This window comes from Macrosteles quadrilineatus, unplaced genomic scaffold, assembly GCF_028750875.1.
Source record: "Macrosteles quadrilineatus isolate MER2022 unplaced genomic scaffold, UCM_ALF_1.0 Scaffold_7__1_contigs__length_78375512, whole genome shotgun sequence".
NCBI classification, from domain to species: Eukaryota; Metazoa; Arthropoda; class Insecta; order Hemiptera; family Cicadellidae; genus Macrosteles; species Macrosteles quadrilineatus.
The window spans coordinates 66,970,964-66,986,226 of record NW_026542600.1 but is presented as its reverse complement, the minus strand read 5'-3'; the positions used below and the strand labels follow the sequence as shown (position 1 = coordinate 66,986,226).

The following is a 15,263-nucleotide window of genomic DNA, read 5'->3' as shown; positions in this document are numbered from 1 at the left end:
TAAAAATGCATATTTTGCTTATGTACAGTCGCTGCTTGAGGGGGGGATAATTGCCTGGGGTGGTGCTTACAGCAACATTCTACAACCTCTCGTTGTAACACAAAAGGCAATCATAAAAGCGGCACTCGGCAGGTGTAGGCAATACCCTTCTGAAACTCTGTTCACTGAAATGAATGTGCTTGATGTAAGACAACTTTTCATCAGAACAGTTTCACTGTTTATTTACAAACACCATGAGACGCTCTTTGACCGTCCACAACATGACCATAATACTCGACGTGCACTAGGCCAAGGTATACGCTTACCCAGACTTACAAAGACATTTTCTACCACTAACTGTTATTATGTTGCACACATCATTTATTCTAACCTTCCACTAGACTTACGAGAATACGGCAGACACTCAATTTCAACGTACAAAAAACACATTGTTCACTGGCTTAATCTCATTGGTAGGGATGGAGCTAATAGTTTATTAGTGTCTATATACAGACAATAGGTTGACAGCTGATACAGGTGTGCGTGACATTGCTGTGTGTGTGTGAGTGCGTGTGTGTGTGTGTGTGTATGTGTGTGCAGTTCTCGATTCTGTGCCACAGGGACAGAGCATTGACGGCCCTAGTACCCTAGGGCTACCAGCCGCTTGTTGGTGTTGGGACCGAGGACAGCTGAGTGTATCAGTGTGTGGTAGTGTGTGTGTGTGTGTGTGTGTGGGGGGGGAGGGTGGGGGGGGGGGTGATCGGGTTGGTTAGGGATGGGGTAGGTCATCATGACACTGATAGTTGTTATCTACATGGTAGATTAAAAGTACATAGTGGGCCTAATCTACTATGTCATGACTCCGCTGGCGCTTTGGAGTCTTGCCCGCACTTTAATTATTAGAAGTACCTGTTTTTTGTTATCAAACCTTTTTAATTCTTTCTAATCAAACATCATACGACTCACTCCCACGCACGGGTTATCCCATGTGGGATTAATTTCGTTTATTTTAGTTATACATTTAAAACCTATTTCTATTGCATGTATTACATTTTGTAAATATTGTCTATTTTATACGAAATAAAGGATTTTGATTTGATTTTGATTTGATTTGACTTTATTATTGTTAAATTCAATACCCTATATAATCTAATCTCTGTTGCAGTGAGTGATTTAGTTGGACCACAAGTGCCAGCGATTGCAGAACAAACCGCTTACAGCAAACCCATTGTGCGTAAGAAAGAGAGAATTTACAATGGAATGTTTGAGTTCAAAAAAGGTGATGAGCCCGTCATCATCAGACACCTCTTGTGGGGTAAGCTTTTTCTTCAAAATGTATTATTTCATTTAAAATTTTTGAACATCTCTTTACTGCAAGCTTGTATTTACATGTAAGTTCAGGTTACATGGACGTCTTTTAAATTATTAATCTTGGATGATTTTACACAATTCATTTTGTCTGTCTAGTGAATTTACAATGATTATCCTAATAGTAAACATTTCAACCAATAGTGTTCAGTATAACACTATGACAATTTTTGTTTTGGAGATGTTGAGGGTTAGAATTAGGTTTAAGCTCTACACAATCAAATAATATTTTAAGTACAGTAGAACGTCAACAATTCAGATTAATAGAAACAATTAAAAAATTTAAAAGAAACCGACTTTTGCTGGATCACTAATTCTAAGGAAATTGCCTGCCTCTATAAAAGAGGAATCAAATTATAAATGATTTAAAGCTAAATAAAAAAAAACATTTAATAGGAAAGGTGCCTTATACAATGGAGGAACTCATTGAATAAATATTCATAGGTACTTAAAATGTATTTATATCTAGGCTAGTTTAGTACTTATACTTTATACTTGACACTATTTTTGTACCCATGTACATGTTAGGAAAATAAAGATGTTTTGATTTGATTTGTTTGGGACTGGACCCTAATTTTGATTATCAAAATTTCCATAAAAAAGCATGCACAATTTAAGTAAAAAAACGTTATAAAATTGTATATTTTCTATTATAGGTAAAGAGTCTAAAAGAGAGGTGAATTTAAAACATTTTTATCCTCAAGAGAGAGAGCGAGAGAGAGAAATTCTTTATTTACAACAAATGATTTTGCAGCAATATATGTAACAAATAAAAATATCACATGGGTCACAGTGACCTGAGCTTGATAGAGTTCTTATTTGGCTCCTTAATCAAAATAAAAGTTCTTCGCACTTCACTTAATACACATAAAAAAAATCTAACAATAACTTGGTAAAATAAGCATAAAAATTAATTTACTATACAACTATAATAACCTAACTCTAAAACCTAACAACCATATGCAACACAATAATTAGGGGAGCTCATTGCTTGCATTTCATTTGATATACTGTAAGAAAGGGGATTAACCCCGTACCCACGGTGCTCACCTATGCAGACACTCTGTTCACATTACACTTAGTCGACCAGTTGGTGTGAACAGAGTTGAACAGTAGCATGAGCATGGATTTACAAATTCCTTTCTCAGCTGATGTGATGTGTACATTAATGTACACCACATCACACCCATGTGACACCCATGTGTTTAACACCCATGTGTAGTGATGTGTGACATTAACTTTTTTCCTTCAATTCCCAATTTTACTGAGGCATGAATTCCGTCAAGTAAGAGTGCTGTAGAAGATACAATAGATAGTCCAGTTATCAGTTGGTTAGGTCTAAACGATATATTCTGGGCTGATAAGCGACTCGGTATTGTCAAGGCCTATCTCCATCAGCCAGTTAGCGATAACCCTCTTATATACTATACACTCAGTGACACTCGACGGCCCCTAATTTCTGGAGGAATATTACGAAACAAGCAATTAGCAATGTAAAAGGAATTTGTTAAATTGATTGATTTGAGAACTCTTGGGACCCGTAATCCTATCATCACTGAGTTTCTGGTATGATAGTTATGAACTACGGATGAGGCGATAAGGTCTAAAGGCAATAAGGTCTAAATGTATGTATGAATAAGCTAATCAATCTTTAATATATAGCTGCCTTATTGATAAAAGCTGAGATTCTTTGAACAGATGATCAGAAGAGACGTTATTCTACTGATTATCTGTTCAACGTTCATCATTCTTCTGGTTTTCTTAACACAGCTCTAATTATTGATTTTTGAATCACGAACAAAGGTTCAATTACCGATGAAAAAGTCCCTCCCTAAGCTATTAAACCATAAAGCAGATGAGATTAAACATATGCGTAATCAATTCTTTTAATTTCTTCATGTCGTAAAATTTGACCTAATTGGTAAAAAACATAAATCATTTTTCTAAGCTTTGTTAAAAAAAAATTTATATGGCTTTCCCATTTCAATTAAGAATCCATTATAATGCCCAGGTATTTATAATGTGACACAGTCTCAATAATTTGGCAGTTCCAATCGCTGCCTGCGGTGCCACATAAGTGCAAGGTTAGTCTGAGTTCGGCGGGCGTCTCTCAAAATATTGATAGTAAAACACAGTCCAGATCCACCCTGAAGACCTGGCTAAAAACAAAATTTTTTTTTTTATAGAATGTTATTTAAATAGGGACGTTAAGTTTGATTAATAATTTAGTAAGACATTTGCTCCAATACTCGCCTACGGCTCGTGAGTAAGGATTTCTCTCGAGTGAGTCAATTGTACTTTGAACTGGAGTTGCACATTATACTTTTCCTACAGTTACCATAAAACAAATAAATTGGTGAAGAAACATAACCTATTTTTACACAGAAGTGAACTTTTAATATAACATTTAATGTGAAGTGACAAATACAACAGTACAACAGCTGACCAGCTGATTTACAGCCAGTGCTGCCAACGTACTTCGCGTGCATACGACGTTGCCTGCATGTTACGCGCTCACTATTTTGTGCCTTCACGTTGCAAATCTGGAGTGAGACAAAGTAATTAGAGTGAGACAATGTTAACATTGTCCCACTGATGAGCGAATTGGCCACTTTGCTTTCTCAAATCAGTGAGAGAACATGTTCATTGTTAGGTAACTGTAGGAAAAATATATAATTCGTTAGAAACAGTTTTTGCCAAATTATGATTTAACTTCCACATTCTTAAACATTTTTTCAGATTTGTTTACATCACTAGTCAATGCAACATCCTCTTGATTTATTTATTTGTAACTTTTTTGTAATAATATAAATACATAATAATATTTTTTCAGATCTTAAACCTCAGATTGCTGTCACTCTGTTGCCTGGGCTGCCTGCATACATTTTGTTTATGTGTGTTCGTCATACTGACTTTATCAACGATGAAGAAAAGGTGTGTATTAACTTAGCATTTATGGATAAGATGTGTTTTGTTAATTTAATAACACTGTACGAAAACAATTTTTTGAGAATATTGCATTTTCAAATCTCAAAAATTATAATAGATAGTGTCTTGAAACCAAATATTCAACCTAGGCCAAACAGAACTAAATAATTCAATCGCCTTTTTTGTTTGGTTATTTTTTAATCGTAATGTTTTGCAATCTATAAACATGTAGACTCAGATCTTTTGAAAATATTGAATAAGCTTGAGAAGACATTTGGTCAAACAATGACAGTGACTCGCATAATTTGTTTAGGTCAACTAGGATCAGTCTCCGTATTGAGTGTTTAACTCAGTTTTATACAATCCAAATCAAATTGAAAATCTTAAATTCAAGCTAGTTAGAATAACATTAATAACATACACAGTTTACGATTGCTCATCGGCGGATTATTTTCCCTCTCTTCCTCTGTAATCATTGCCATGTGCAAAAACCAATTCATTGCAACATCGTTGTACTATATCCTCTGCTAATGTAAAAAAAACATGCAAAAATCTCTTACCGTAAAGCTATTTCCAGGACAGTGGAGTGAAACAACTTGGCATATAAAACAACTATCGAGTCCCCAGAAATGAAAAAAACCTGTTATAATTCTTTATAGCTACAATGGTTAAAAATGTTTTGATATGTCTACTTAAAGCTGGTTCCGAAAATGCAAGTTTTATCAGGAAGATTCTTAAGTGACCGTACAATGAAATAACCAATAACAAACTTCAGTTTCATTGAGTTCAGATGGTGGTGGTTTGGATGAGTCCTAGCGGTGGTTTGGATGAGTCCTAGCGGTGGTTTGGATGAGTCCTAGCGGTGGTTTGGATGAGTCCTAGCAGTGACTTACACTTGAAGGGAAGGTTTGTGGAGTGGAAACAGCTTTGAAATTGTGTTTGTATTTATTGTGTTTCACTCACTATTTAAATTGTGCAAAAACCGGTACTTTCTCCCCTACAATTTAATATGGTAAAAGAATTGTTTATGTAAAAACCCTAATCCCAAAAAAGTGGTTTTCGAAGTGATGTGTTTGTCTGTCTGTGTGTGTGTATATGTGTATGTATGGTACAGAGCTACAGACCACGCCTGTGGTCGGAGTCCGATTTTGATGAAATTTGGTATTTTAGGTACCAATCCATGATCTCTCCAGATGTTTTTTTTTTTCATTTTGGATTTTTAATAGTGATATTCCATAAAACCCTATAAAATAATGGATGAATAAAATTTTCTCAGAATTGGCCCAAACGATTTTGATTAAAAATTAACATGTTATACTCTTTGACTATGACAAAAATTGTATAAACCCTCTATGCCGTAAAAATTATGGTTCAAAAGTTATTGCAACTTTTGTGATTTTCTCTTTAAAACCTATTAATTCATGGAAAATCTGATTAAAAAAAACTACATGGCCAATTTTGATTCAAATTGTGTGCATGTTAAAAATCCAACTCATTTAAATTAAAACTAAACTAACAAATAGTTTGCTACTAGAGTTTTAAAGCAAAATTGTCCATTTAAATTGGGTTAAAAGTTTGATTCAAACGCTTAAATTCCCATAAATTTAAAGAAGTGTCGGGGGCACCCCTTCCCTCCCCGCATTATAAACATAACTATGGGTTAGCCCCCAAACCCTCCGGCATGGGTTAAACAACGAATTTGGGGGGGATTCTGCGACGTGAGCTTTGGGGGGGATGGGCACCCCTGCTCAGTAGCTTACATGTTTTGTTGCAAAGACAATATTATCAAAGCTTGCAACTTGTCAAAAACACAATTAAAATGAACATAACATAAACATAAAAAAACAGAGGTATGTAAAACCTATAACATCAACATAGTTAATTGTTTAGGGGCGTCTTAACATCAAGTCTATTCTATAAATTATTGCTCAAATGCAAAACAAGGTACATCCAAATATTTTTCTGCTTCACGTGATAAAAATAGGGAAATTTGCTTATATGTAACTCAACAACTCAACTAAACAAGTGATATCTTGCTCAACATTTTTTTATGTTATGTGTGCATCACGAATACTAGAAAAGACCCAGTATGGATCATAAAAAAATTAAGTTTTTGGCCCGAAAGTAAACAAAACCATATGTAAATTAATGCTATTAGTATAGGTGTGCCATAACGTTGTTTGTTTAAATGTTAATTATCCATACCGGTATTTTTCTAGTATTCGTGTGTGTGCATAAACTAGTGGATTAAACCAAATGCAAGACAAAGTTTTATCAGAACTGTAGCAAATTAAATGGATACTAGTGCACCTGTTGCTCGAATTAGAGCAATTGCAAAGTATTACAGGTGTTATTTCAAAACAAATTTATCAGTCATAATCTCCAATGATTTAAAACAGTCAACTCAAAGGTAATCAATTATCCACTCCGGTTATCAAAACTGAAAACGAACTCACTCTGAAAACTAACGCTCTTGTGTGAATCATGTGTTTACTATGAACAGCTGTAATTAATAAAAAATATTCGTCTGTTTAAGTAAACAACATCTTTTCTTCATAAGAAATACTTTGGGATTATGATGGCCAATGGTGGAAGGAAATAACATAGGTGTGCTGTTCCCGTCATATGTTGACTTCACCCAGATTAAAAACACCATTTCACCATTAGAAAAAATTAGAAAGACAATAACAATCAAATCAAAACAAACATACATATATGACAATACAATCAGGTGATTTTTTTGTTTGCAATCTGGGTGACGTCAACATATGACTTAATACTTAATTTTGACACATCGTTTGTAAAAATCCGTCCATTATTAACGGAGGAGTAGTGTTTCGTAGAAATTGCCTTCTGGAATTATAAGGATTTTACTTTTAATAAAGTATAAGAGTATTCGTAGATCACAAATAGGCTGACAGAGTGCTAATATATCTGTTAGCATTGTGCTCAAATTAAAGATATTCATTCTGTAAATTTCAATCAAATGATCTGTTACATATTCAATTAAAAAAAAATTCAATTATCAAATATTTTTCAGGTACGTGACCTTCTGGCAGGGTTTATAAACACGGTTAAGAAAGTAATCAGGAAAAGGCAAGACGATATTGAAACAACTGTCATGTGGCTGGGCAACACTCTACGAATGCTGCATAATCTCAAGCAATACAGTGGAGAGAAGACTTTTAAGGTAACAGACAGCTAAAAATGTCAAGCATCCATTGTTTACATATTTGAGCTCAGTGACAAATAGAAGTTTATCAAACCATTTGGATTGTAATATCATTCTTGATGATTTACAATATCCTCTTCCAAGAGTTTTTAGTAAATAGTTATATTTGTCTGCTTTAAATCAAATGTATTTAATAGCTGAGGTCCAAATCATGTGTGGAATACTGATTAAACTATTTTCTAGATTACTGTCTGCGGCTATACTCCTAAAATTGAATCAGTAGAATCTTTATAGCAAGACTGGATAAGATTTTTATTTGTATTTACAGCAATAAATTGTACCAACCTGTTTGTGCGTTTAAGAACCAAACTTTTTTAAGTGCGTTTTTAAGTTTTTAATATAAGCTGCAATTAAAAAGATCGGTCAGCTTTACTTTACCTAAAGCTAAACCAGAAATATTTTTTTTCCTCTTTTAAATGGAGGTTCTTTTGTCTTGTATTTGCCCATTGGACTATGGCCCGTAGAGGCAAGTGCGTGGAACGTATACAGCAAAGCAAGGGGTGAGCCGGACAGTTCCAGGGTGAACTGTACTGATAAAAAGTAGTGAGTGGCAGTACCAGATCTGAACCCACAACATTGCTGCCTTGGGCCCAAAGCCCGTGGCACTACCGACTAAGCCAAGGACTCACCAATTTGTTAGTGATCTTAGAAACACAGATATATTGAATCTTTAAACCAATTTATATTTTTAAATTTGGTAATGATAGATAAACTTACTTGACTAATAGTGGAAGCAAAATATTTACATAACCTTTTATCAAAGTTATTTTATTAAAGATTTCTTTCTAGTACCAGTAGTGTCAGTTTAGTACTGATACAGGATTTATTCTTATCTTGAATTGTTACAGGTCCTTTTCGTCATGGATAATTTATATTACCAGTGTGTTTTATGTTTCAATGTTATAAATTTACACCGTTTCCCTTTGTGGTCGAATGGCGAGTATAGGGCGCCGCCCGCCATTTTCCCGACTGCTCGAAAATGGCAACCTATACTTACAACAACAAAAAATAAAAAAAATAAAAAAAGTTTATCTTTGTGGTCGAATGGTGAGTATAGATCGCCGGGCGCCATTTTCCCGACTGATCAAATAACGAACTATACTCGTCAAAAATGAAAAAAATCGACCTCAAAGGGTTAATGTAATTTCTTTTTTAAATCCCTTTCAAATTGTAGGAGGAAAATACAGCGACACAAAACGAGCAATGTCTTCGAAACTTTGATCTCTCTGAATATAGACAAGTTCTGAGTGACCTTGCCATCTGGATATACATGGTAGGTGCATTGTATTTTACATATAGTGGGGATTTTACCCTGAAATGTAGGTTGTACAGTTTTATAGACATAAACGTATTACCACAGCTGTGAGATAGGGTCTATTCATTGGGGTATCAATATTTTATGCTATCATTTTCATTGAAATGGTATGACGATTGGCTAGGTGAATTTAAGTTTTTTAGTTACACGATTTGTGAAGCGTTCATTTGCAAATTAACTAATATTTAACCTGGAAGTAAAGCTTCCTCGGTCACACCTACCTACAACATAGTGGTGTTCGGAGCTGTCAGCCCATGTACAAACTTGTAATATGACACTGTTTTACCCCTAAGACGCTATTGTGACTAATATTTAACCTTTGAAAGGGGTAAGATTGAAAAGGCAATCAAACTTAATTAAAATGGTCTGTGGAAGTTGATGTAGCAAAATTTGAGCTCACGTAACCACAACCTTTGAGTAATGCTAGAACTAGACATAGTATCCTCATCTTAAAGTTGTTGCCAGTTGTTGTGTCAAAATTTAGTTGAATTGAGTCATTGAGAGTGCTCTGAAATAAATTACTGATTTCTGTCTAATATGCCACCTTTTTAATCAAGTAAAACTAGTAGGATGACTCATAGTAGGATTAACATTTTTTGTCACATAAAATGCCTCAGTAGAACAAATTAAGACAGGGAAAATAATTGTAGAGTGTAGCACATTCTCCAAATGCCTCTTTGTAACAGCGTATACATAGGTATAGCTGAGATACTTCAGTATCCAAAAGTCAGTGCCTCAATCTGACGAACCTCATTGTAACAAAATACTTGATAAAACAAATTCTTGGTTTGGTCACTTGGGATTCATTACATCAAGGATGCGCTGTAGTTTTACTCTCTTCATATCAGTCTAGAAAACAAGTAAATGGATCAATAACTCTGCTTTAGGCTGTCATCAGATATATGGAACAGAAGCTGCAACACAAGGCAGTGCCAGCTATTTTGGAACATGAGGCTATAACTGGACTGTCAAACGGCATGCGCGGTCGTGCAGCCTCTGTGAGTGATGCTGCGCCAATCCCTGCACAACAAGCACTCGACAGTCTGCTGCAGGAACTCACTGGCTTCCATCGCACTCTCATCCTGCACGGAGTCGACCAAGAAATCATCGTGCAAGTATTCCGACAGGTAATGGACAAACTGGCTCACATAATTATTGTAATTCAATTCAACTGTAACTAACTAAACAACCACATATTTATGATTTTTGCCTAACAAACAGCATCTCTGAAATCTTGCTTTTAGTTGGAAGTGTTATAGTCTTAAAAAGTTTGTTTATTTTGCTACATGTAAGTTGTGTTATATATGAAAAAACACAAACCTTTAAAAGGGAAAGCAGTGAAATTGTTGTGGATACTAGGATTGAACTCTTCATTTTCGCACAGAATTATGAACAAAAGGTACAGCTCTAACAACAAACTCATGCAAGATTTTAGAAATATTCAGCTTCAAAATAGAGTCTATTCCAAGAAGTCCTTTTCATTAGTTGACTTGTGAGTAGAATGGAATAAAAGATTTATTGAAAAGATCAAAATAAATTATTAAATGATTAATTACAAGAAAATTGTAAATAAAAAAAATATTAAAGTTAAAGTAGAGTAAAACTACTAAAACTTGTAATAAAAGCTGCCCAAACATCATTCAAATCTCACTTTTCCTTACCTTTTAGAGAAGTTAAGTTTTTAAAATGATGATTTATCTTTTTTGTTCTTCTTAACGTTTACAGATCTTCTACTACATCTGCGCTAGTTCGCTCAACAACTTGCTTCTGAGGCGAGATCTCTGCCATTGGGGAAAAGGCATGAACATTCGTTACAATCTGTCACACATTGAACAATGGGCTCGGGACCAAAAACTCAATGTAAGTCATTTTATCATTTTGCATTAGAAATACACTAGAACCTCATTTACCTGACCCTCAATAAGCCAACAGTCTCAATTGCAAGTGCTCATTTCTGTATTCAAATCTCCTTGAAAAGGCCACAACACATAATGTTAAATTAACTTCAATAAAACAACTGTCTCTATTTAAGCAACCTCAATAATTTTGCTTTTTTTCTAAATCACATTGTAATTCAGAACCCCAATAACAAGTCATTTTGAGAAGTCGACGTTTATAACACAACTCTATACATAAAAGTATTGAACAGATCGAGAATTCACTAAATCGGATGTTTTGGAGGAAAGATCGTTCATTCAAATCAATGTACTACTACTTTGACTCAAAATGTGGTGTAAAATTGTTCAAATTCCAATGTTTAACTTTGCGCTTTGTTGGTTCAAGGATCCATCAATCCTGGAGTGTTTGCAGCCGATTATACAAGCTGCTCAACTACTCCAGGCCCGCAAATATGATGAAGACGTCAACAACGTCTGTGAAATGTGCATGAAGATGTCGGTCCCTCAGGTAGGTCATACGCTTCACATGACATCCTTTAGACATCCTACGCTTTATCGTTTAGAAAATGTCATTGAACTTGTGGTTGGTCAAGGCATTTACACTGTTCATAGTTTGGAAATTTACTGAAATTGTACTCAATAATCCTATAGGCTTATGTGGTTTGAAACCAAAAATTCAAACCTAAGATCAAGTGTATAGTATAATGTTTTCTCAACTTTACAATGTTCTGTTTTAGATTGTAAAACTTCTAAATCTATACACACCGGCAGATGATTATGAAGAAAGAGTTCCCTTGTCATTCATCCGTAAAGTACAGCAACGACTGAAAGAGCGAGCTGGAGATCAGGTGATTTAAACATTTTATACATCCTATTCTAAACTTGAAAATGATCTATTTTCTTTCAAAATAAGGTGTCATATTTTTCCAGTATACATACGTACGTTCTTTTCAGTGATTTGAGCATCTTTATTTAGAATTAGTTAATTTAATTTAATTAGATCTTGAAAAACTAGCATTAACAATGTTTGTTGGTTTTCTCTTAAGCTTCTCGTTTATTAAGAGAAAGACGATCACAGTAGTGTCACTGTTATCACAAAACATGATCCCCGATATGGTTGTAATATTCTGGTAATGGTTGTAGTATGGTTAGGTAACGGTAATATTGTGGAAGCCATGTATGGCCATGGCCATTAACCAACATAATAATTCTGTACAGTAGACTCCCTCTTATCCGGACTCCTCGTGACCGAGGCCAGTCCGGGTAACGGGTTTTCCGGTTAAACCATCGTCCCCAAAATCTCGTTAAAACAGACTGTTTAAATGCATACTCTATACAGTATTTGACTTAAAATTAGGAGAGCGTTGTATTTAGACACGTAATCACTGGTCTCAAATCTTTCCCACGAGAACAGTAGTTTCAGTACCGCCCACTTCCTGCCGATCTAGTCCGGTTAAATCGATGTGCTGATAAAAATTATCCGGATAAAGAGATGTCACTTCTACCTAGTGTAGTCCAGTTAAACCGATGTCCGGTAAAAAGGTGTCCGGATAAGAGGGAGTCTACTATATATTGTTTCAATTTTTTATTTAATCTGACTGCATTAATCTTTAGTTTGGATTAGCAAGACTCTGGTCTAAAAACAGATCATGGGTTATGAGTACTTTTAGACTACTGTACTCATTTCATTTCATAATTTATTAATGCCTTTCCAGGTAACCCTGTTGATGGATACCAAATTCAATTTCCCAGTGCGTTTTCCTTTCAAGCCTTCACCAATCCAGTTGGAAGAAATTGAAATACCAGAAGTTCTCAACCTTCCAATGCTAAATAAAGTTTAAACAATGGCTCTGCACAACTTAGAAATATAACCAGGTTGCAGCAACATTCCTTAGGCTCTTGCATAGCTTCCAAGTATTATGTACTATAAATGTATTATAGATGTAAGTTTTCTTCTCACTAAAGTGAACCAAACAAAGTTGTACTTATATACGGTACTTACCAGCAGCACTTGTATAACACATATTCCACCGAATCAATACCACTAAAGTAGATAATTATTTTCCTAAGGATACTATTAATTTCTGAATTTTAAAATTGTAATAGCTATGAGTTTGGTAGTCAAATATAGTTTTCATTTAATGGAAACAACTGTGTTAGTATTTTCTTAGAGAGAGAGAGAGAGCGCGCCATTAGCCGTTGATGCATCATCTCAGTCAGATAATCGAACCAAGATTTGAAGTAGTAGGTGGTTTCCACAAGAATTATTAAGGAAAAATATCAACTCCCCGTGTAATGTGCTATGTTGGAGTTATGGATGAAATCAATTGTAAGCCTTGGGTTTGTTACTAGCATAAGTTTTTAGGCTTGAAGTATAGACTGGCTCAAATTATTTTGGACATTAAATCCTCTTTTTTGAGAAGGCCTTTATCATTGCCAACACAGCCAAGTCCCACATATTCGGCGTAATATGGATCTGAAGGGTACTCACTACTCAGTGTAAGAAGATTGCCGAGTCGATGACAAAAACGGGCCAAAGATAAAAATGTATACTCAGAATCTGGCTTGTGCCGTTGTTACGTGCATGACTGATGTGTCCTCAATGTGACTTAATGTCCGCCAACAGTGCTAGGTTCAAATAGCAAAGGTACAGGGGTACTAATAAATCTATCAAGTTCTATAATTCGCTAGCAACATTGTAGACATAGGGTTATGTGGAACTTAAAAAGGAAAATTTTAATTTAAAAAAAAAGTCAAAAACTATTTTATTTCTATTTTGGTTTACTGTAGAATTTTTATTTACAATTTTTTGGGATTTTACTATAGTACATGTCAGTCCTCTTTTGGATCCTTTCGGTTTGGACTTTTGATGGTTCAAATGGCCATGTTCTTCTGGATTTTACACATGTAACATGGAATTTTTAAATGTATTGATTCATTTAGTTAGTACCTTCTGATGTTTAGTTCCAACAAGTCTCCAGCTTAATGGTGTCGGGACAAGAGAAAGTTCACTGTGTATGGTCTAAAAACTCGATCGGCAAATCAATTTTAAAATCATATTTTTTTCAAAATGAGGTTAAAAAGAAATTCTTTAAAATATTTACTCAATCACAACATAGCAAGATGATGATGAGACCTCCAGTAAGTGTACTACACCAGTGATAATAGTTGCAATCAACCGCAATAGATGCAAATCGTTACCTAAAATTCAAGCATACTACGAGAGCCACCTGTAAAATGCTGTTGGAAAATTATTTTTGAAATTATATTATTGGCTACAAATCTTCCTAAAATAATACATTTCCTTTGGTTACCTTGTTTCAAAAAGAAAACACCGGTCCTTCTGTCTCAGATTTATTTAACAACAGTTAATATTACTCAAACATCAGAAGAACTAAAATCAGATCAGTCCTTGGCTCCGTTCACAATTTTACGAGGTTGGTTGGCGTTGAATGATTGGAATGGTAATTATAACTACAGTAGTCTCGCTCTAGAGTATATGTCATTATTTAGTGGAGGTTTATAGAAAGTGTTAAAAATGTCTTAGTTCAATTACTGTCTTACTGTTAATTTGTCCTCTCAACTTTTAATTTAAAAAGCAAATTCACAAATCTGGTATCATAAATGTTTATTTCAACTAATAAATGTATTGTTGATTTTAGAATGTCACTGTGTATACTAAACGCCCTTATATTGGACAGATGATAAAAGTATAAGATTTATAATTTCCTTCCATTTTAAATTCATTTACCAATTAATTATTGAAACAAATAATAGGTACTTAACATTATCCCTCCTTTACTTATTACATTAAGTACACCTCATAAAAGGTTAGATGAATAACATTCCTATTTTTATTTGACAAAAATAATGTTGTGTTATTATATTTTTGGAATATTTTGTAATTTATTTGCCATATTATTGTGATCGATCTTGATTGTAAACTTTTAATTGATAAGGTAACATTCCTCAGTTGACTCCTTTAAACTGCCATTACACATTATGATACGTTTTTCCATTGTAAAAATGTGTTGGCTAAGTAAATATTTACAAATTATGTTAACTTATGTGAATACAACTGATTTCCATTGTTAATAACAAATTTTGTTTAGGACGTTATTTATTATTTTATGTTAGGTATGTGCATTCCAGAGAAATTATAGCTTTAAAGAGTTAGTCTAAAGAGCTAGGCTATGTAACAGTATTTATCTTATTTGTTAACATGTAATGTGCAATATGTAAGAATAATTAATAACATTCCTGTTGTTTAAAAATGTACAATTGAAAGAATTTACTGGATTGTTACATTGTGTGTTATATTTTTATCCATAGTATATTTATGTCAGTTAAATATTTATTAATTTAATTGAAATCGGATAAATATAATACCAGTTGTAGGTAGGTGTAAGGAGTGTGTACATAATGTCTTGATCTATAGAGCAGTGCTAAATTAAAAAAAAAACATTGTTTCTACTTTTGAATTTTATTAATTTCCTATGATACATTAAGTAGTTAATTACAGTTGCTGTCTAGAATCCCATCA

General features: G+C 34.2%; 1 protein-coding gene across 4 annotated transcripts in view; it reads left to right on the top strand.

Annotated features, from left to right (window-relative positions):
* The window catches only part of LOC128997754 (unconventional myosin-Va), a 66,012-nt gene extending 50,831 nt beyond the window's left edge, over positions 1–15,181 (top strand). For all 4 annotated transcript variants that reach the window (XM_054423416.1, XM_054423413.1, XM_054423415.1 and 1 more), the window contains 9 exons: positions 1,145–1,294; positions 4,181–4,281; positions 7,316–7,465; positions 8,682–8,780; positions 9,710–9,949; positions 10,548–10,682; positions 11,106–11,228; positions 11,458–11,568; positions 12,436–15,181. In XM_054423416.1, the coding sequence (XP_054279391.1) occupies positions 1,145–1,294; positions 4,181–4,281; positions 7,316–7,465; positions 8,682–8,780; positions 9,710–9,949; positions 10,548–10,682; positions 11,106–11,228; positions 11,458–11,568; positions 12,436–12,561 (1,235 nt within the window). In that variant the 3' untranslated portion in view covers positions 12,562–15,181. The remainder of the gene's footprint in view (positions 1–1,144; positions 1,295–4,180; positions 4,282–7,315; positions 7,466–8,681; positions 8,781–9,709; positions 9,950–10,547; positions 10,683–11,105; positions 11,229–11,457; positions 11,569–12,435) is intronic.
* Positions 15,182–15,263: the final 82 nt, after the last annotated feature.